We start from the raw sequence: 24,258 nt of genomic DNA on the forward strand, positions 1-24,258 counted from the left end.
AGCAAACCTCAGTGAATGAGGGGGCAAATTATCTACTCTCCTTTTGGCTATTATTTTGTCAAGCATAAAACAGAGCACAGATCACTACAGAAAACATTATTTTGGAGGAGTCCCCAAACATTACTTTGGACTAAGCCCCTGGCTTTCGCTTCTGTGCTCATCATTGCATAAGGCTGTCTCTGTACAGCACTGTAGAAACAGGCAACCAGGCCAGCTGGGAGAAACATTATGGCATAGTACTTTGGGATGTTCTGAAAATTTTTGAACTCTAAATTTCAATAATTAATTTTATTTATGCTACAAGTATATGGTGTGACCCTTCACTGAACCTTTATTTTATAATCACAAAACACATTGCTGGATAATTTCTACATGCAAAGAGTGTGTCATTTATATGCTAACCTTGAGGGAGGAATGACTTTCTAAGATAGAAACATAAAATAAAGTACCATTACCTATATAAAGGAAGATATACCACATTTAACTTCTAAGTCTTTTAAAAAATCTCTAGAAATATCCTGTAAAGAGCATAGTCAAGAAAGGTGGCTTAGTAAAGCACATCTAGCAATGGGTTCTCTGATACAGAACTGAAGATAATTTCCTCTTCCATTGATAACATCAATTTTGCTATTGATTTCAGTGGATGGAAGTATCCAATGCAGCTTCCCTTTTCTGACTCTTTCACCAGTCAGCTGTGTGAACATGGGGAGATGAATGCAGCTAAGTTTCTTCCTCTCCATCATCTGTTATGTCTGTCTAGGCTGTGAGCTCTCTTATACTGTACAGGGACTTTCTTTGATGATAAGTTTGAGAAGGGGAAAGCAAATTGGGACCCAGTCCAGCAGAAGCTTCAGGAGCCACTGTGGTATAGGTCAGAACTGCCTTTCATTGCCAAGCGTTGGTTTAATTAAGGAAGCACTGCAAATGAAAGCTTTATGTTTTTGCAGTTTCTCTGCTTATGTTTTCCCATTCTTAATAATCCTATTCTCTTATTCCAGAATCCATAATATGTAAGCATTAATTTATGCCTTTCTTCAGTTGATTAAATAAAGATTCAAACTGTAGCTTGACAGCAGTCATTTAGTGTATTTAATCACTTTTGAATCTTATTTACTCTGAATGACACCAAACAGACATGTGAGGTCTTTCTTTGGAGTGGGTCTTCTCACTGACAAGTTACCAAAGAACAGAAGTCAGAAGAAAGTTAGTGTTATTTGTCTGATTGATAGCTAATAAGGCCCTTTCATGAAGACACTTGGAGTGTTGTTGCAGCCTGCTGTCCAATTAGCAGATCTATTTTAGCACCGTTCTCCTAGCTCATCCACCTCTGTGCTTTATTAGCCTACTGCAAAAAAAAAAAATAGACAAGTTTTTATACTAATCTTTAAAAAAGCTATATGAGAAAATATAATAAAAGATTTATTATGCATAAATATGTATGTCTATATATTCACATACATATATATTATGTGCATATGAGAAATCAGATAGATAGGCACACACACATCCATATGGAAATGCTTAAAGACCATACTATAATCTGCCTGTGAAATGGTTAACAGGGAAATAAAATGACATTCCTTTCTATGTTTTACAAACATTATTATTTCCAAGTCACATTTTAATTTCATACTTGATGCTTCAGCTCATACCATGTTTCTAGTTAGTGATGGTCTATTAAGCTGCTAATTTATATACTGTTGTGAAGGCCTCTGTCAATGCTGCTCTATAAATAATAGAGCAGTGATCCATAACCACCATCCATGTAACAGCAGAGTCCATTGCAGCTAATATGAAAGAACTTGGTTGCTAGGTGCCAAAATGCTGCCTGCCTACTTAGGAACTGCTATAGTTTTGTCTCCCTGATAAGATGACAAAACTGTAATTAGAGATTAATCAAGAGCTACATTAGTGCCACAGTTTCCTGCAGACTGATTTTTGTTGCTCACCAGCAGTTAAGTGCATCTGCCTGTATTTACCAGTTGTCTGGAGATTTAAAAATTTATTGTCATATTTACAGGGACAGTTACAGTAAGAGTTATCAAATCATGGAGGAAACTTGGCAAAATGCATATAATTTGCAATTGCAGATATGACTCTTCAATATTTATTTTTTAAACATTCCCCATATGAGAAAGGTTTTAAATTACTTGCCACCACGTACTTAATTCACTGGGATGGGGGGAAAAGGGCTTAGACCCAAACTGTTTTATCCTCTACTGAAGCCTCATTAACATAAAACTTTACACCACTTTTTATATTCTTATTTAATTATAAGTCTTTTGTAATCTTCATTTAATATCATATAGACCCTTTGTCTATTTAGATAGTAAGCAACTTCTAGCGCTGCTAAAACCTTTAAATACTTTAATCTGCTTATAATTTATCATATTCCTAAACTATGCATTTAGATTCCCGATATATCACCTTGATTATATGACTATGTCATGATTTAACCCCAGCCAGCAACTAAGCACCACACAGCCACTCACTCACTCCCCCCCACCCAGTGGGATGGGGGAGAAAATCGGGAAAAGAAGCAAAACCTGTGGGTTGAGATAAGAACGGTTTAATAGAACAGAAAAGAAGAAACTAATAATGATAATGATAACACTAATAAAATGACAACAGCAATAATAAAAGGATTGGAATATACAAGTGATGTGCAGTGCCCCCACTCCCCCCAGTTCCTATACTAGATGTGACGTCACATGGTATGGAATACCCTGTTGGCCAGTTTGGGTCAGCTGCCCTGGCTGTGTCCTGTGCCAACTTCTTGTGCCCTTCCAGCTTTCTTGCTGGCTGGGCATGAGAAGCTGAAAAATCCTTGACTGTAGTCTAAACACTACTTAGCAACAACTGAAAACATCAGTGTTATCAACATTCTTCTCATACTGAACTCAAAACATAGCACTGTACCAGCTACTAGGAAGACAGTTAACTCTATCCCAGCTGAAACCAGGACAGACTATGACTTAGATATTTCTTGATAGAAAATTAGCACTTACTAGGAAATGGTTGTGCAGGGTTCTTTCTCGCAGATCACTGCATCATGTAGCAAAAGCCACAGAAGGATTTTGTTCAGAAATTTATTATAATTAAAATAAATTTTGATTTTAATTTATTGTTCCCAAATTGGGAACTTTAAAAATTATTCAGAGTTTTCATAGGAAAGATGTTCTATTTCCTGGCTAGCACTAGTAATAATATAAAGAGGGCAGATAGGAAAACAGATGGAAAGATTATGGGACTTATCCAAGGTTGCATAACAAATCACTGTTATCTGAGAACAGATCTCAGTCATTCTGTATATTGTAGAGAAACCTGTTCTCTCTTTAAATGAGAGACTACAGATAATATTACCTGAATGTCTGCTCCAAAGCCTGCCAAAGAGTCTGAGCAAGCAGTCAGTCCGTATTGAGATCTATGCTACTGAGTATCCAAGCCCAAGAATAGATTGATTTGTCAAACAGATTGTCAAACATTGTTTTGTCAAAAAATAGATAGAGCATGTTAAACGTGGCATAATCACTGGCACATAGGAGAGTAAGTCTAGTATGACAGTAAAAACATGTGGTATTTCCAACATGTGAGTAGCAATCTTTACAGGGAAACAAAGAATAACCCACTTCCATTAATGCGATCAATGCTTACAAGCTAAAAAGCCAATAAAAAGCACAAAGACGACAGTAAAAACACAGAGGTTGTGCAGCCTACTCTGAGTAACTTCATTTAAACCAAGCAGTCAGAACCTGAATACAGGAAAATGCTGTATAAACAACTCCACTGTGAATAGATTAATAGTGTAAAACTCTGCAGTCCAACTTTCCTTCCACACCAAACCCCTTTAACAAAGAACTAAACTCTCTGCATACATTATGTGTTAGTTGGTTAGTAACTGAGTATTCAACTATAAAAACTGTTGTTACATATATACACACACACAAGTATATATATATAACCTATATACATATATATCTGTATAAATACATATACCTATGCCTTTTTGTAGAGTCGTAACCAAGGAATTCCAGTCCTGGGGCAATAGAACAGGAATTCTGGGATGGAAACTTCCTGGGAACAGTTATATTTTATCATAAAGCAGACCTAGAGGAGAAAACTCTGTACTATGGCATATGGCTCCGGATTTATTCATAGCTCATTTCCTCAGGGGGAAAGCGGAAACTCTGGTATTTTCAAAGGAAAAGGAGAATTGGGCAAATCCCCCCCCCCCCCCCCGTACGTGTTAGAGATTGTTCCATATATTATGCCCTTTGACTTAGACAAGAACAAAAGCTTGTAGATCTTTGCAAAAGGAAGAGGAAACAAAAAGATTAGGAAGTACTAAATGAGGAGCTCATTGTTAAGCCTTTCCTTTTGTAAAGATCTTTACCACACTTAGAAAGATAACATTTTGATAAGTTCGGTTCTTTCTTACATAGAATCTGAAGCTCAAATTCAGCTTTTTTTGAAGGCAATATTTTCTTCTTTCTTAATAACTACCATAAAAAACAGCATAAAAGCTTTTTTTGGCTCTGCACAGACTGATGAACCTCAAAAAAATGATGAACCTCAAAAGTCTTGAAAAAAATCCATTTATTGATCCAGCTTTATCTCTTGTGCCTAAGAACATGATACCTGAGTTCAGTGTCAATATGTGTTCTATATACCAAATGCTAATTTTTCTTCCCATCCTTTGTTTTATTTTTCATGGAAGAAAAATAGCTCACAACTACAAGGCAGTTGTTTTTTTAGAAACTAACTTCTTTTTCTCTCTGAGGGAAGAGGAGAAGAGGTTGCTTCTTTTCAATCTAACTGGAAAAGTTTTCTGTTTGTCCACTAAAAAATGCACCTTTTTATCTTACAAAAATAGGATACTTATGTTACAGCATGTGAAACAGTAAAGGTTTGTGAAGTCAAGCTGGACAGATATTAATAATAATAATTGTCCAAGAAGCAGGTAAGAGCTGAAATCCTAGGTAAAAGTAGGGCTCATCTTTCTTGTCCTCCTGGCTGGTACCCTTCTGGATTGATAGTGCCTTAGTTTCAATACACTGAAGGGTAGCAGCTGCCAGAACTCAGATATCACCATAGGTTTTGGTTATAAGTTATGGTATTAATATAACCATAATTTTTCTGAACCATAAGTTCAGATACTTTCTATAACATGGGAATCATGGCTTCAAACACCCTCAGACTGAGAAAACCTCACAAAGCACACCTCCCATTTCCAGGAAAGTGCCCAAACTCTTTAGATATTTGCAAAACTGACAGCTCTACCAATGATGTGATCCTAAAGTTCTCCAGAACTGTTCCTTTTTTTGTTGTTGTTTTTTGTTTTGTTTTTCTCTAAACACAACTACTGGAGCTTATGAGAAGCCATACTGCCTTCCTACATCTAGACTGTAAGAGAGTAGGAGCAATAAACAGGAAAGGCACCTGCTTTCTCACTGTGTGCTATTTGGCACTCTTAGTATGGTCATTCTAATTTCAACTGCTGAAGGAACATGAAGATTGACCAGAGAAGTAGCTCTTGATAACTGGCAGAGGTGCTGAAGAGCAGGCAATCTAGATCACTGCCTCAGATTTTGGGAACCTTAATTCCATGTAGTCTCCATTAAAGAATTGTGGATTGTACTGAAGAAAAATAATAAAAGAAAATATGAATTAATTTATATGCAAAACTAAATACATTGTACTCTCAGTCTTGAGTTTTAAAGCAGTGATTATGTATTAAAATAAAACCTAAGTTATCCAGGATTAAGGAAAAACATATGTATAATTCAGTCACTTGGGATCAAACTCTACATCTAAAAGGCAGCTGCAAAGCACAGATGAAAAATTTTGTTCAACACAATTACCTTGATTGCAGCTAATCTGATTTGGGCTGCTGTATGTATATCTAATCTTACATAAGGCTTGATGCCTTTGCTGGCTGAATTAGGTCAAAATACAAAAGACAAAATAGCTAATAAGTAAGGAACATTATCAAAATTTTAAATCCAGAATTGTACTCTATTTCCACAAACCCAGTGCTTTGATGAAAATTCTTTATTACATGGCTAAGTTCTTAGCTAGAAAGCATCTTCTGGGCTTTGAAGATTTTGCCATAGTCTTAGAAATAAAAAATACAAAAAAGAGCAAATAGCTGTGCTTTTCTGTAATTTTGTAAAACAAGGTGTTTCAAGATAAATTATATTAGCGGATGGTATCTGTCTTGTACCACAAAACACATGTAAAATACCTGTAATTTAGTCATTTCAAAGCATGCATGGAAAAAGGTAATAAACACAGCCATACTAGTTTGTAGACATGCAGACTTCAGAAGTTAGAAAGATCTCAGGCTTGCTAAATATCAAAGATCGGATCTGTACTGCACAGGAAACTACCTAAAATTGCTTTCAAATTTAAGGTGCAATTTATTTCAAATGGCATAAATTTGTAGATAGGAGCACTAGCATACACAGACACACTAGATGTCTGTGTCTGTCAGTGACTGAGTTGAAATAGAACTCATTTCTGCATTATAGATACAGTTGTATTTAGATAGAATGTACAAAATGTATAGGTAGATATAAATACACAACATAATATATGCTTATAATGTCCTGATTTAATTCCAGGTTTGCTTTTTCTTGATAACTTAAAGTGTCCTTTTATGTAAAATATCTTTTCTTCCAAACACTCTTCTTTCCAAATTCATACATTGTATTTCAAGATGTTATTATGTGTTTGTTGAGGATTTCTTGGCTGGGCGAAGGCATGTGAGCAATCCAGCCGTTAGGTGGGAACGAAGCATAAGTTTACAAAATGCTGGAGCAGACAAGGACGCTGTGTCCTTGTACGCTGGGAAAAAAGAAGATAAGAAGAGCCTGACAAACAACACCTGGATGCTGAAGAATGAGATAAGTAACTGCTGGACACCTCGTGAAGAAGCTTGCGCAGCCAATAGAGAATAAGATAGTGTCGCGTGAAACGAGGTATTGTACCAATTAGAGTATTGTATAAGGCGCATGCACAAGCGCATAAGATATATAACTGTGTCAAACGTTGTAGTAAATGGACTTCACTTGATCACATTGGTCTGTGTGTGATGTCCCCTGTGGATCCTCCGCAACATGTGTTCATTGTGGTTTCCTGTAATTTTTTGTTCTTTTCCCCATTCAAGAAGCGCTTACTGGACCCAAGTATATTTTCCTTTCGAATATTTGAAAAAGCAAAAATTAAAGTGATTGCATTGTCTCTTGCTTTGCACCATAAACTGCGACAGGAAGGAAAAGGTGACTTGAGGAAGAAGAATGGTGAACTTTAAATTGTCCATTAATGCACTGAATTCTATGAGGCAGCATTTATTCCGTTGAACTCACACCACTCTGAAACATGAACGTGTTTCTAGGAAAGACCTTTTCATAATGGATGAAGATACTTGAGATTTTACTACCATCTTTCTGTTTTTTTTCTAATATATTGTAACAGTACTGTTATAGTACACATGATAGTTGATTTTCTTAAAACATGGGATAGAATACAATTACTTTTAAAGGCTGTTTACATTTCTTAGAGCAAGTCACAATTTTTGTCTTTAAATCACTTTCACAAAGGGAGTCATGCATATTGTCCTTTTTGAAAACCCCAGTAAGCTCTTGTCTGCATTGCAGGGCTCTTACATAACATACGAGAGTGGTGGGTTCCCTACAGAGTCAGCTCCAGGCCTATAGGAGAGACCAGGGTTTAATCCATCAACTTGAATTACACTTTCAAAATTTTAATTAATGATGAAAAATTTAATGTGCATTCAAAAGCAATCCCAAATATTTCCTTGAAATCTAAAATTGCTGCTGATGCTTCTCAGTGTTAAAGAGTTTGAATAACTTTGTATTTTGTGAGCTCAAAAGTCTGTGGTAAATTAAATTGGGTGAATCATGTGATTATGCCTTTGAGACGGATGTGCACAGCCTACTATACTGGCACAGAGGAAAATAGGAAGCTTTCCACAGAGGTCAAGTTTTGACAAAATCTACACCCTTCCCTGTGTAAGCAATGAGTTTTCTCACCATCAGCTATGTCAAACAAATAGTTCCATGAACCCTACAATTTAAGAAGGATGTTGAGGTACCTGAATGTGTCCAGAGGAGGGCAACAAATCTGGTGAAAGGTCTGGAAGGAATGTCTTATGAGGAGCAGCTAAGGACTCTGGGGTTGTCTAGTTTGGAGAAAAGGAGGCTGAGGGGCGACCTCATTGCTCTCTACAGCTTCCTGAGGAGAGGAAGTGGAGAGGGAGGTGCTGAGCTCTTCTCCCTGGGATCCAGGGACAGGACACGTGGGAATGGTTCAAAGCTGCCCCAGGGGAGGTTCAGACTTGACATTAGGAAGCATGTCTTTACTGAGAGGGTGGTCAAACACTGGAACAGGCTTCCTAGAGAAGTGGTCGATGCCCCATGCCTCTCAGTGTTTTAGAGCCATTTGGACAATGCCCTTAATAACATGCTTTAACTTTTGGTCAGCCCTGAAGTGGTCAGGCAGTTGGACTAGATGATCATTGTAGGTCCCTTCCAACTGAACTATTCTATTCTATTCTATTCTATTCCATTCTATTCTAACCAGAACTAATGATGCCTCATTTTCTAAGATTTGTCTCTCATGACTGATTGAAGGCTCTGATTAAGGCTTTTCCCTTATTTAGGGTATTCACAAGGCCCCTCTTGAATATCAATTCTCTTACTTGCTTGGATGGCCAGGAACCATGAAACACTGGACTGAAAACATATGAAGGAAATAAGTGTCTGTCGTGGTTTAACCCCAGCCAGCAACTAAGCACCACGCAGCCGCTCACTCACTCCCCCCCATCCAGTGGGATGGGGGAGAAAATCGGGAAAAGAAGTAAAACTCGTGGGTTGAGATAAGAATGGTTTAATAGAACAGAAAAGAAGAAACTAATAATGATAATGATAACACTAATAAAATGACAACAGTAGTAGTAAAAGGATTGGAATGTACAAATGATGTGCAGGACAATTGCTCACCACCCACCGACCGACACCCAGCCAGTCCCTGAGCGGCGATTCCCTGCCCCCCACTTCCCAGTTCCTAAACTAGATGGGACGTCCCATGGTATGGAATACACTGTTGGCCAGTTTGGGTCTGGTGCCCTGGCTGGGCATGAGAAGCTGAAAAATCCTTGACTATAGTCTAAGCACTACTGAGCAACGACTGAAAACATCAGTGTTATCAACATTCTTCACATACTGAACTCAAAACATAGCACTGTACCAGCTACTAGGAAGACAGTTAACTCTATCCCAGCTGAAACCAGGACAGTGTCACAGAAATGCCTGAGAAGAATGAACATCATCCTCCCAGCGGAGGCCGTGCTCAAGGAATATGCACAGACTTCAGGCAGACACAAAGTTACAGTGTGCCCAATCATCTTGTCATGGAGGAGGCTAATAATTGTCTTTTTAAACAGATAAATCCCTTGGCACCTGGGAATTTTCCTGTATATCTGTTAACCTATGGGCATAGAGCTTCCCCCCTCCCTGCCATGAGCTGCATCTCTGAACCAGGGCTGTGCTGCAGCTCTGTGAATCACTGCTCCTAGGAACTCTGCTGCTTCAGGAGCAGGGATCCAGAAATGACATTTCAGCACTGGCTGGGCCGATTCACTGGCCCTGATTTGTTATTTCCAGAAGCACTACCTCTCACAGACATTTCAGCATGGCAGACCAGTGGGTCAGAGAGTAAAAGCAGGTTACCCAATGGGTGGAAGCAGATAATGGACATTTTATTACAAACACATCTCTCTTTAAAGCTGTTAGTCTCAAGGATTGTTCAGGTGACCTTAGTCATGATTTTGATTTCATAAAATGGAATTGCAACACTGTTCATTTCCACAACTGATTATGTATATGGCCATTATTAACAGATTAACCTCTTAACTGCTGGGCTTCTCTGAATAAAAGGATAATCTCTTTTTATGCTGCTCATCCTGGTTACAGAAATTAACAATTAAAGTGGAATGAAAGGTGGTTCATATTTCTGACACATTCAGACAGTGAAAAAAATAAATAAGCACTTGTTTAAACATCTATTAGTCTTACTCTGAAGGGCTGTAGAGATAACAAAGAATAACCTAGACTTGTTAACATGGGTTTTTTTCCTAACATATGAATTCTCTGCCCAGAACAAATATAAGATTTTCTGATTGAAAAAAGTAAAGACAAAAATATTTTTTTTGAGATGTTCTTCAACAGAAAGAATTTCGTTCCCTGGTTCAGTAAAATAACTCAACACATGCCACCCCGCCTTTGACTCCCAGATACTTGGCCATGTTCCAGGGCTTCAGGCAAGTACTTTATATTTACCTCCAGCCCTCTTTGCCACTCATGGCAATTCACTTTGCTTTCTAAAATGCCAGCATGGATGCCGAACTCCTTTGCCCTCCATCTTCACCCCCCACAGTTCTCACCATAACCAGATGAAGAAAGGACAAGGTTCCTGGAAATAGTTGAAGATATCACTCTTTCTAGGAGACCTTTCCATTCCGGATTTGTGGTTGAAGTGGGACAAGCCAGCAGATTCACAAGTGATTGGATTTCACTGGAATATGACATTGTTATGTTTAAATTGCTCACAGTCAACCCCTGGGCATTTAAGCTCCCTCAATAATTATATTCATATTATTAGCTGGGGTCTTTCCTTATACCACAAATTCTGTCCAATGATGCTGTTTTGAATTCTTCTTCCAAATCCAGAAACAGTTATTAGAATAAATATAAACATAATATTAATATATTTATGCTATATAAATATAAGCATAAACAGATGTTTACCTTGGAGAGGAGAAAAGCCTTTTGGGTATTCAGTCTAAAATGGATGCCTGTGTCAGATGCTTTTGGAAGCAAGGAATAATAGTGGTCAGAGTATGCCAGCTTGCACTCCCTCTCAGTGCCAGTCATACTGTGATTTCTTATGTTTAAGACATGATTTAATTAAATAAGTTCCAATAGCTAAAAAAGTCAATACTCTTGCCATCATGTATTTTGTCCTCTCTCATACTCCTAACAGATGTGTTCTGTGGGTTGGCAGAAAAGAATTTATTGGACCTCTCCTCATGACTATGATTTAAATGGGAAGTCAGCTTAATGCAACTGTTGCCAGTGATCCTAACTGCCTAAGAAAACATCATTGTTTTGAATATCCTAATTATTCATTACCTGAATAAATGTCTTTTTCACATGGGAATGTTTATCACTTTTTGAAGATGAAATATTAGCTTCTTCATCCTTCTGTGATTTCCTTTCATTTGTGTTAATAGTCTCTGACTTACTATCTGTTCTGTCTGTGGTCTGTCAATGGATACTTCCCAGACCAGAACAAACATTGCTTCACTTTCATTGCTGTACAATGTTTGGCCAAATAATGACTATATGACCATTATGTCCCTAAAACTCCTACACACCATGGAAGGTAACAGCTCTGCTGTAATACTCCGTGGCCCTGATTTACTCAAGCTTCAGTCTGAAATTCAATCTGAGGTTAGAGAGCAAAAACACAACTGTCACCTGCAATGTCATTTACAGCTTTGTGCAAGGACACATTTCTTACAAGCAAATTTATGTAAAATCAGTTCTATCATATTCCCAGTCATACTCAACAGTCAGACTGGGGGTGAAAGGAGAATAGACCTCAAGTCTCTTGTTCACTAACAAGAGCAACAGCTTTCAAAAAAGATTGTGAAAAAAACAACTTCAGCAATAATATTGCCTCTTGCTACTATGGTGGTTAAATAAAAAGGTATTCGTATGAGTATGCTGATACTCAGACAACACGTGCTTCATTAGCTTGTTGAAAAAAATAAGAGTGCTATCTGCCTAATAAATAAATGTGTTCTTAAATGGTGCTTAGTTGTTATAATGAGTTCAGCTGAGTGATAGCCTACTGCACAGGTAAACGTACAGGAAGGGATTTAGTGCTGTTTTTTAACAAGATAGACTATTTTGTGCCATGTTAACCTACAGATGCATGCTGCTTTCATTTTTTTTCAGTAATAAGAATTTGATCTTATAAAGGCATAAGAGGACTTGACTAGTTTTGAATAAAGGTTCCAGCTGAAGGCCAGCTTGTGACTTATTTTGGTCTATGAGCAATTGTTAAGACCACTTAAGTGAATAATTTTTCACTGATTGTTAGAGTTTGTATTGTGGTCTGATGGTCATGAACAGTGACAAATATTTACATTCCCAGGCTATTCAAATACAAGAACTAACTTCATTGTACTATATCAGTGTCCTATAAAACAGAATTATGAGTAATTTTTCCAACAAAACAAAACCTCTGCATTCTATTTAAGGCAAATGGAAATTAAGGATAATTGGTGTATACTGTACCAGAATATCCTACGAATGTCTAATAAACTACAGGCTGTCACTCAAATCCATTTTTTGATAGTTGTCCGCATGTACCTTTCACTTGTGAAAGATCATCTATAGATCATGCCAAATTTATTGCCATTTTTTCATACTCATTCCATGTGTAATACTTGATTCCTGTAGTTCTGCCAGTCTGGAAGCACTAGGGTTTGTGGTATTTTATGGTGTTTATATTTGCCAGCTAAGATTAAAACAATGGGATGAAATAGCTCAGATGTGTATGCCCATGACAATAAGAACCAGCTATAGAAATTAATAATTTTAGCTGTTAGGAAACATTTACTAACAAATGGCTTTGAAAGGTGAATATATTTCAGAACACGTTCTTAGATCAGAAATAGTGTCTTCAGGTTTTAAATAGAGAAGAAAATGTGGCAGACAGAGGTATGTTCTCAGGAAATTGATGCCAACTAAAAGGTAAAATCCCTGTTTGGGGTTTTTCAGAGCAAGGAAATAGGTAATTTGAAAGAAATGCCACTCTTTCCTGGAATTTCTCCAATTTCTGCAAGTTTGATGTATGCTGTGTCTACCACGTGGGAGTGGAAGGATTTAATCCCCCACTGTGTGAAGGGAAAATGCTGTTACCTTTGAGGCTTAAGAATTTAAATGTGTTCATTAACACATCTAATTGGGGAGTGGAGAGACCAGCCAGGAGCCTGCAGCTCACGGAAAGCAGCTGAAGAGACCTGGGCGGGCCCAGGAGCAATGGCAGGAGATTTAAACGCAGTGTAACTGAAATTAGCACTCAGTTTCCAAGGCAAGCAACTCTGATGCTGGCAGGATCTGCAGTGGAGCACTCTAGCGTGGTGTACAGGGGGGTTCCTGAACCAGAGAAACCTCAGGGGAGCAAGAGACCTGCCAGGAGCCCACAGCTCACCCGACACCAGCTGATGAGACCTGGGCAGGGCCAGGCACAATGGTGGCCAAGCCCCCCCCCCCGTATAAAAGAAGCCCTTAGGGAGCGTTAGCGACCAAGGTGGGCAAACATGGTGTGGTGCATCAGCAAGGGCGTGGTGTGGCAGTTTGCATGGAAGGGTGCACAGGAAGGGTGCTGTAGCTCTGCCAGCTCCACCAGGTAGCAACGGTATCCACCTGACAGAAGGCCATGGCCTCTCTAAACTCTGCACCCACTGCGACTCATGTAGTGTCGTGGTTTAACCCCAGCCAGCGACTAAGCACCGTGCTCACTCACTTCCATCACAGTGGGATGGGGGAGAGAATCAGAAGGGTAAAAGTGAGAAAACTCGTGGGCTGAGATAAAGACAGTTTAATAGGTAAAGCAAAAGCTGCATGGGCAAGCAAAGCAAAACCAGGAATTCATTCACCACATCCCATGGGCAGGCAGGTGTTCAGCCATCTCCAGGAAAGCAGGGCTCCATCACACGTAATGTTTACTTGGGAAGACAAATGCCATAACTCCGAATGTTCCCCCCTTCCTTCTTCCCCCAGCTTTATATGCTGAGCATGATGTTATATGGTCTGGAATATCCCTTTGGTCAGTTGGGGTCATCTGTCCCAGCTGTGTCCCCTCCCAACTTCTTGTGCGCCCCCAGCCTGCTCGCTGGTGGGGTGGTGTGAGAAGCAGAAAAGGCCTTGACTCTGTGTAAGCGCTGCTCAGCAATAACAAAAACATCCCTGTGTTATCAACACTGTTTTCAGCACAAATCCAAAACATAGCCCCATACTAGCTACTATGAAGAAAATTAACTCTATCTCAGCTTCCCAGACAGAGCTCCAATGGGAAAATGCTGCCACCCAGATGTCAGGCTGCAGGGTGTGCTCTACTCTTATGCCAGTACTGGATGGCAGTAGTGAGTACACCTGTGGGAGGTGTGCCCAGGCAGAGGAACTCCTCAGCTTAGTTGCAGAGCTCTGGGAGGAGATGAGTAGGTTGAGGAGTATCAGGGAGTCTGAGAGAGAGACTACTGGAAGAGCACCCTACCTTCCCTGGGTCAGACCTGTCAGGCAGACAGGACACATGACACAGAGGATCCCCTATCCTCTCTCCACCCGGCAGAATGCGGTAACTTAAGGGATAGGGACGAATGGTGACAAGTTCCTGCCCGGCACAGCAGGCGCATCTTCTTGGTGACTACCTCACCTTCCCAGGTGCCCTTGCATAATAGGTACGAGGGTCTGCAAGTGGAACCAAACAATGACGAGAACGATGGTTCATCTAGGTTGGAGGTGTCACCAAGGTTAAGTCGGCCTACACCCTGCATCAAAACCACTTCCATGAAGAAAAAAAGATGAATTATTGTCATAGGAGACTGTCGTGGTTTCAGCCCAGCCAGTAACAAAGGACCACACAGCCGCTCGCTCACTCCTCCCGCCCCCCTCTGGTGGGATGGGGACGAGAAATCAGAAAGGAGAAAAGAAAAAAAACCAGAACCTTGTGGGTTGAGATAAGGACAGTTTACTGGGACAACAGAAGGAGAGAAGTTACAACAACAACAATGGTACTAATAAAAGAATATACAGAACGAGTGATGCACAGTGCAACTGCTCACCACCCGGAACCCGACGCTCTGCCACTTCCCACACGGAGAGCAGAGAGCTCTCCCCAGCCCGCTCCCCAGTTATATACTGAGCATGATATCACATGGTATGGAATAGCTCCTTGGCTAGTTCAGGTCAGCTGTCCTGGCTGTGTCCCCTCCCAGGTTCTTGTGAAAATTAACTCTATCCCAACTGAACCCAGGACAGACACTCTCTTCTGAGGGGAATAGAAGGCCCAATATGCTGACCAGACCCACTTCTTAGGGAAGTCTGTTGCCTCCCTGGGGCCCGAGTTAAAGATGTGATCAGGAAACTTCCTACCCTGGTACAGCCCTCGGATTATTATCCATTATTGCTTTTTCACATAGGCAACAACAAGGTTGCTGGACCTGTTGTTTGCGAACAGAGAAGGACTTGTGGGTGATGTGATGGTTGGAGGCCATCTTGGGCACAGCTATCATGAAATGATAGAGTTTTTGATTCTCGGAGAAGTAAGGAGGGGGGTTAGCAGAACTGCTACCTTGGACATCGGGAGGGCAGACTTTGGCCTGTTTAGGGGCCTGGTTGACAGAGTCCCTTGGGAGGCAGTCCTGAAGGGCAAAGGAGTCCAGGAAGGCTGGATATTCTTCAAGAAGGAAATCTTAAAGGCACAGGAGCAGGCTGTCCCCATGTGCTGAAAGATGAGCTAGCGGGGAAGAAGACCGGCCTGGCTGAACAGAGAGGTTTGGCTGGAACTTGGGGGAAAAAAAAGAGTTTATGACCTTTGGAAGAAGGGGCAGGCAACTCAGGAGGACTACAAAGATGTTGTGAGGCTATGCAGGGAGAAAATCAGAAGGGCCAAAAGCCCAACTAGAACTTAATCTGACTACTGCCATAAAAGACAAAAAGAAATGTTTCTATAAATGCATTAACAACAAAAGGAGGGCTAAGGAGAATCTCCATCCTTTACTGCATGTGGGAGGAAACATAGTGACAAAGGATGAGAAAAAGGGTGAGGTACTTAATGCCTTCTTTGCCTCAGTCTTTAATAGCAAGACCAATTGTTCTCAGGGTGAGACAAGGGGAGTCAAAAGAATCTCAGTAGACATAAAAAAGGGGGGTGAAAGATGATGTTTAGTGCTTACATTGTTGAAATTAGCTGAGGTAGAGACAGTCCTTGATAAGAAGCAGGAGCAGGCCCCAAGAGCCAGCTAAGACTGGTCTTGCGGTTTGGGTGAATACCAAGAAATCACTGAGCCTGCGCAAGGAAAGAGGTTACTAGCGGTGACAAAGAGGAGTCATCTATCTTCATCTCTGCGACCACCAGATGACCACCATAAAGAGGCCCTGCACAGGCGCAGTTGGGAGGAGACTACGGAAATGACCTCTCAGAGCTAATTTTAATATGAAGCGGGGATAGGTCATGCATATGTATAGGCGTATTGTGAATATGTAATACCTGACTGTATAAACTTGAGGCGAACTGCCGAGTCGGGCACGCACGACTTTGGTGGGACTACCCCCCGTGCTGCCCAGTGCTGAATGAACATACCTACTTTACAATCTCACTGATTGTGGAGTCTGTTTTCTGGACGTCAGTTTGACGAGCCAGGCAGGAGACTCTCTGCTCGGCTGTGGGACCGACTGCGGAGCGGATGCCCCTAGGCGCTCCCCAAGCACTTTCCTCGGAGGAGCCTCCGCTGCCAGCTGCTCACCGCGGGAGCAGACAACAACCTCCTGAAGCCGCGGACCAAACAGTATGTTTTACAAGGGGAGCCTGTAAAAGTACGGGCCAGGGCAGCTGGTAAATTGCACAGAGGCGTCTGGCGTGCAGCGTAGTCCCCGTATGGGAGGAGGGTACCCTGTATGGGGGGATTTGCTGACCGATAGAGCGGCCGCTAGCGATCTTGGGGGTAGATCGAGCAAATCCGGGGTGATCGCTGCATCCCAGTATTGGGAGCCAGGATGGACCTGTCGATGACTGGTATATAAGAGGCAGGAGAAGGGTAAGGGGACCCCATCGCAATTGCGCTTGGTTTATGGGGTAAGCGGACCCCCTCGCAATTGCGCTTGGTTTATGGGGTAAGTGGACCCCCTCGCAATTGCGCTTGGTTTATTTTTGCAGCTGCTGAAGGTTGTCAACTGGAGTGATGATTGTATGATGTGAATGTTTGGAAATTTATGTTAAAGATTTTGTGTGGGTGTGTGGAAATGATATGTTGAAATTTATAGGTGTATGTATGTTTGTTAATGTGTGAATGTCTTTATGTATTAATAGGGGTGATTCCCTGCTTTGTATGTGGGCTTGCAACTGGACTATATAATAATTAGCATCCGGCTTGGGTTCTGTTGAAGTGTAAATCTTGTGGGAGAAGCTGGTACTGTACATCTAGCAGACAGAAACCAGACTGCCTTGAGTGTTTTCTCCAAATTCCACACTTTTATGATTGGGAAAGAGCTCACTAAGAATCCGAAATAGTGAGATTAGTGTGTAAAGGAAAATTTAATTCCAGAAATTTGGGACGTGATGGAGGAAAACTGGGGAAGACTATAAAGAAGTGTAAGAAACAATTTGCATGGAAGCTTATTAAAAGGAGAAGCCAAGATCAAACTTAAGAATCATTAGGAGGAGTTATAAAATGGGAAACAATCAAGGAGGAATATTGAGGAAGAGTCCTCTGGGATGTGTAATTGCCCACTGGAAAGATATTGTTGGGACCGGAAGTACGGAAAGTAAAAAGAACCTTATTAAATACTGCAATCAGTGGTGGCCGTTGTATAAGTTAGAAAGTGATGCTAAGTGGCCACTTAATGGATCACTAGATTATAATACTCTATTACAACTAATGCTGTTTTTAAGGAGAGAAGGAAAATGGGATGAGGTTTCGTATGCAGACATGTTTTTCACCCTCCGAAATCATCCGGAGTGGCAAAGGGACTGTGGAATGGTACCCCCACAGGACCCCATGGTGCTTGCACTTGAGCGAGAGAACAACAAGGAGCTTAGAGGTAAACTGAGGCGGTGTTGTTCGGCATGTAGTATTGGACAAAGGTGTACAAAGACAAATAAAATCCATTAGGTACCAGAACAAGATCTAACTGATTTGTTTAAGCCTCTCCCTCAACCACAGGAACAGGATGCAGACTCGGATAGAACTCCGAACCCCCCGAGCAGTCCTGTATCTTCCCGTACTAGGAAGAAAATTACCTCAACAGCTTTACAAGTAGCTTTCCGAGAGGCAGTGGGGCCGGATGGTGGGACGATATTAATCAAAGTACCCTTTTCTACTGCTGACCTAGGGGAATGGAAAAAGGTTGCAAAAGATTATAGGAGAGATCTGATAACTGTAGCTAAGCATTTCCAATTTATTGTGAAACAGCATAACCCTGATTGGAAGGATATACAGTTATTATTGGAATATATGACTGAGAGAAACAGCTGATTTTAAAAACAGCAGGGAACCTTGCTGAAGATCATTATAAGATTACAGGAGGGGACATTAAGGAATATTTCCCTCTCCAAGACCCAAAGTGGGATGTTAATAGATCTGCACATATGGAAAGATTGCAGGGGTATCAGGAGTGGATTACAAAAGGAATGGAGAGAGCAATCCCCAAAACTATAAATTGGTCAGCTTTATATGCAGTTAAACAGAGTCCTTCCAAGTCTCCATCCAAATTCCTGGATCGACTGAGGGATGTAATGCGCCGCAGCACACCGCTGGATCCTGGGTCAGAGGTGGGAATACAACAATTAGTCTCCCTGTTTTGGGGTCAGTCTACAGGGGATATAAGGCACAAACTTCAGAAATTACGCCCTACAGAGGGTAGGAATTTAGAAATATTTTTGGATGAAGCATGGAGAGTATTTAGTAACAGAGAAGAAGGATATAGGCAAGGGCAAAGGAAATTAATGGCTGTTATTCAGGAAGAAAGAGGAAGAGGGCCTAGACGAGACTTGCCCCGACTGGGCAAGGATCAATGTGCTTTGTGTAAGAAATTCGGTCATTGGAAAAGGGAATGCCCAAGGAACAAGGAGGATGAGAGGGCTCAAACAGGAAGAACGGTAGCCCCTGTGAAGGGAGACTGACGGGAACCTGGGGAATCTACCCTAGCGGATCCACTGGTTATAATTAAGCTAGGGAAAACACAACAAGAGATAGAATTTTTGGTAGACACAGGAGCAACATACTCGGTTCTGAATCAAGCTTTGATGCCCCTGGGAAATGATTATGTCATGGTGAAAGGAGCAACTGGCCAAAGTGAAAAGGCATATTTTTGTAAACCTTTAGAATATAAATTAGGAAAACAGTGGGGCATTCATAAATTTTTATATATGCCCAACTCCCCAAAGGCACTTTTGGGAAGGGACTTGTTGGAACAATTGGGAGCAAAAATTGTATTCAAAAAGGGAGAAATTACTCTGGAGGTAAAAGATCAGCAATATATTCAAATATTGAGCCTAACCTTAACCAGTCTCCCCCTAGAAGGAAGCATTAATGAGGACATCTTAAACCAAGTGTACCCAGGGGTATGGGCTACTGATGCACCTGGAAGAGCGAAAAGTGCTCCACCTGTTGAAGTTAGGATCAAGGAAGGCCAAAAGCTGGTAAGAATTAAACAATATCCCCTAAAGAAGGAAGACAGAGAAGGAATCTGGCCAGTGATAGAAAAATTTTTGCAGTTGGGGTTATTAAAAGAGTGTGAGTCTGAATTCAATACCCCTATATTACCTGTTCGGAAGCCCGATGGGTCATATCGGGTGGTCCAAGACTTACGGGCGGTGAATAAGATAACTGAAGATCTTTACCTGGTAGTGGCAAACCCATATACCCTGTTGACCGTATTAACACCTGAATTGACTTGGTTTACTGTTTTAGATTTGAAGGATGCTTTCTTTTGCCTCCCTCTCCATGAAGCCAGCCAAAAATTATTTGCATTTGAATGGGAAAACCCCAAGAGTGGTTGAAAGACCCAGCTCACTTGGACGGTGTTGCCACAAGGATTTAAGAATAGTCCTACTATTTTTGGCAATCAGCTTGCGAAAGACTTAGAGTCCTGGGAAGCCCCGTCTGAGGAGGGGAAGCTGTTGCAGTATGTGGATGATATCCTGATCGCCACCAAAACAGAGGAAGGTTGTATGACATGGACGGTGAGTCTGTTGAATTTCCTGGGACTCCAGGGGTACCGGGTATCCAAGAAAAAGGCACAGGTAATGCAACGCAAAGTGAATTATTTGGGCTATGAAATTAGTGCGGGACAAAGAACTTTGGGACAGGCCCGTAAAGAGGCAATATGTCAAACTCGGAGACCTCAGACAGTAAAAGAGTTACGGACTTTTCTGGGAATGACAGGGTGGTGCCGATTGTGGATCTATAATTATGGATTGCTTGTTAAACCACTGTATGCATTGACAGCCACTGAGCAGAAACACCTTGAGTGGAACAAGGAGACCGAACGAGCCTTTGAGCTACTGAAAAAGGCTTTGATGTCGGCCCCGGTCTTAGGACTCCCAGATGTGAGTAAGCCATTTCTTCTTTACTCCCACGAGAAGCAGGACATTGCCCTGGGAATATTAGCACAAAACCTGGGCCCATATCGACAGGCAGTTGCCTACCTCTCTAAGCAGTTAGACACGACTGCAAAAGGTTGGCCTGGATGCCTGCGGGCAGTTGCGGCCATGATACTGAACATACAGGAAGCCCGAAAGTTTACTCTGGGCCAGAAAACGACTGTTCTGGTGTCTCACACAGTATCAGCAGTACTGGAAGCAAAAGGTGGACACTGGCTCTCTCCACAAAGATTCCTGAGATATCAAGCTATATTGGTAGAGCAGGATGATGTGGAGATTGTAGTCACTAACATTGTCAACCCAGCTTCTTTTCTCAGCGGGAACACAGGAGAACCGGTACATCATGACTGTTTGGAAACAATCGAAGCAACATACGCCAGTCGCCCAGACCTGAAAGACAGCCCCATGGAAAACGGGGAAACTTGGTTCACAGACGGAAGCAGTTACGTCCTAAATGGTAATCGACATGCGGGATATGCCGTCACCACCAGCCAAGAGGTAATAGAATCAGGGGCTTTGCCCATGAACACCTCCGCACAGAAGGCAGAAATAATTGCTCTAACCCATGCCCTGGAATTGGCCCAGGGCAAAGTTGTGAACATTTATACAGACTCAAAATATGCCTTTGGAGTTGTACACGCACATGGAGCAATTTGGAAGGAGAGAGGACTAGTGAGTTCTCAAGGGAAAAATATCAAACACGCAGAAGAAATTCTGAAGTTACTGGAAGCTGTCCAGCTCCCTAAGAAAGTAGCAATTATGCATATTAAGGCACACCAGAAAGTGAGCTCAGATTTGGAAAAAGGGAATGAGCCGGCGGACAGAGAGGCAAAACAAGTGGCCAAAACAAAGGTAAAAGCAGAAGGGGCCTTAATTCCTGATAGGCAGATTTCCCTAGAAGGTAAGCCAGAATACACTAAGGAAGATCAAAAGCTCATTACAGATTTAGAAGGGTCATATAATGAAGAGGGGTGGGCTCATACCCCGCAGGGAAAGCTAATCGTTCCCTCTTGCTTATTATGGCGTTTGATACGGGAGGAGCATAGGAAAAGACATTGGGGAACAGAGGCTCTGTCTAATCATTTGATAAGAGAAATTGTGGCTAGAAATTTATACACCACGGTGAGACAGGTGACACAACAGTGTGATCTTTGCCTCCAGGCTAATCCTAAGAATACCCCCAAGCCGGAAATGGGCCAGATTGGAAAAGGCAATGGGCCTGGACAGCAATGGCAAATTGATTTTACAGAACTTCCAAGAAAAGGGGGGTATGGATATTTATTGGTATTAACTGATACCTTTTCAGGTTGGCCAGAAGCATTCCCAACAAGAACGGCTAAAGCTCGGGAGGTAACTAAAATACTGGTACAAGAGATAATACCACGTTTTGGGGTTCCAGCAACCATATCCTCTGACAGAGGACCACATTTTGTCTCAAAAATAGTACAACAAATTAGCCGCCACTTGGGTATAGATTGGCAGCTTCATACTTCATATCACCCCCAGTCGAGTGGTCAAGTGGAAAAAATGAACCACTTAATCAAACAGCAAATTGTGAAATTAGGACAAGAAGTGAATTTGACATGACCTCAGTCTCTCCCTTTAGCCCTTCTGCGTATACGAACAAGACCAAGGGCGAAAGAAGGACTGAGCCCCTTTGAAATTCTGTATGGACAACCCTATGGGATACAGAGAGGGGTGTCTGTACAAGCGGGGGATGAAATTATGACTTCTTACATGGTAGCATTAGGTAAGCAACTTAATAAAATCAGGAAGCATGTGGTAGGGACTCGAGGGAGAGGTTTGGATGGGCCTGTGCATAATATACAACCAGGAGATTATGTGTATATAAAGTCTCTTACAGAAAAAACTCTGGAGCCGCAGTGGGAAGGACCATTTCAAGTATTACTTGCCTCCTTCACCGCGATTAAGATCAAGGAACAGAACGCCTGGATCCATCACACTAGGGTGAAGAAGGCACCCAAAGGACAATGGACTTCACAAGAAAAAGGACCTTTGAAGCTCAAATTTGTGAGACATTGATTGTTATGCTCCTGAGTTGGACCTTGTCCAAGGGGCAGGCTTGGGATCGAAATACTTATTTAAATATGACAGAGAGTATCTCAAAAGTACTAAATTTATCAGATTGTTGGGTATGTAATCCCCTTCCTCGGGGGAACATGGAACTCCCCTGTTTAGGAATCCCGACCACAAATTGGACATCTCTTATTAAAGACGGGCCAGACAGGAATGGATCATGCCCTCATGGAAAGGGAAATACCCAGCGGGGACCCAGCTTTGATCTGGAAGTGCCCAACCCTAAAGAGATCTTAATTGCTGGCCGTTGCTTAAATATTACTGATAATATTTGGGGAGACATGGATAATTGTAGCCTTGCGGAAAATCTGGGAACTTTTGATAAAGGAAAATTAGAATGCCTTGGACTGAACTTAAGTATCAGTTTCTATTATATCCGGAAACCAAAGGGGGGGCCAGGAAAGAAGGGGCAAGAACAAGACAGAAGGGAGACGCATCTCGGTCCAAGATGCAACACAGGGCCCGGATACTGGTGGCTCTGTGGGGATGGCAGGGCCAGAAAGAGTTTACCCCAGAACTGGAAGGGACACTGTGTTCGAGGGTACCTTGCACCTCAGACCAGTATATTCGAGGGAGCTTCGCCTCCCCGAGGGTTTTTGAGAACACCTTGGCTCCGTGTAAAACGGGCTGAAAACCCACTAGTTATTCGAGGTCCTGGGTACCATAGTTTTGTCCGATGGTTAATCCCCTCTTTAGGGGTAAGCGAGTTGGAGAAAGCTATCATGAATATATCTGCTACATTAGAGATTATAGAAAGTGCTACAATTGATGCAATTCGAGGGCTGCAACTGGAAATACAATCCCTAAGTAAAGTAATACTCCAAAATAGAATGGGGTTGGACATGCTTTTAGCAAAAGAAGGGGGTTTATGTGTAGTTATAAACCAAACTTGCTGTACCTATATCAATCAAAACCAACGAATTGAAACAGATCTTGAGGAGATATGGGAAAGGACTAAAATACTACATGAAGTTTCCCAAGATGACGCTTCTTGGGGCTTGACAGGCATATTAGAAAAACTAACGTCCTGGTTGCCAAATTTGACATGGTTAAAGCAATTGTTTGTCACTATAATAATCATCATTCTCTTGTTTGTGGTCCTTTACATGGTGGTTCGATGTGGCCTTTTGTGCTGTAAGAGTACAGGAGACTCTTACAGTGAATGGAAAAAGAATCAGTTACGACGAAAACTCGAGACCAACAAATACTTTGAGAGGATGCTAGATAGGGAAACAATGTATTAGAAGTACTAGGATTAAATATAGTAAAAGAATTTACTATTTTCTAGAAAAGGGGGGACTGAGACAAGGGGAGTCAAAAGAATCTCAGTAGACATAATAAAGGGGGGTGAAAGATGATGTTTAGTGCCTACATTGTTGAAATTAGCTGAGGTAGAGACAGTCCTTGATAAGAGGAGCAGGCCCCAAGAGCCAGCCAATGAGGCAGAGACAGTCCTTGATAAGAAGCAGGAGCAGGCCCCAAGAGCCAGCTAAGACTGGTCTTGCGGCTTGGGTCAATACCAAGAAATCACTGAGCCTGTGGAAGGAAAGAGGTTAGTAGGGGTGACAAAGAGGAGTCATCTATCTTCATCTCTGCGACCACCAGATGACCACCATAAAGAGGCCCTGCACAGGCGCAGTTGGGAGGAGACTATGGAAATGACCTCTCGGAGCTAATTTTAAT

The 24,258-nt window shown here is 41.6% G+C and overlaps 1 protein-coding gene across 1 annotated transcript; it reads left to right on the forward strand.

The window, feature by feature from the left end:
• The first annotated feature begins 22,086 nt into the window (after window positions 1–22,086).
• Window positions 22,087–23,819, forward strand: LOC138683591 (syncytin-1-like). Its single transcript, XM_069775577.1, has one exon. It carries the CDS (start codon window positions 22,470–22,472, stop codon window positions 23,817–23,819), a length of 1,350 nt encoding a protein of 449 aa, XP_069631678.1. The 5' UTR covers window positions 22,087–22,469.
• Window positions 23,820–24,258: the final 439 nt, after the last annotated feature.

This window comes from Haliaeetus albicilla, chromosome W (genome assembly GCF_947461875.1).
Source record: "Haliaeetus albicilla chromosome W, bHalAlb1.1, whole genome shotgun sequence".
Classification (NCBI taxonomy): Eukaryota; Metazoa; Chordata; class Aves; order Accipitriformes; family Accipitridae; genus Haliaeetus; species Haliaeetus albicilla.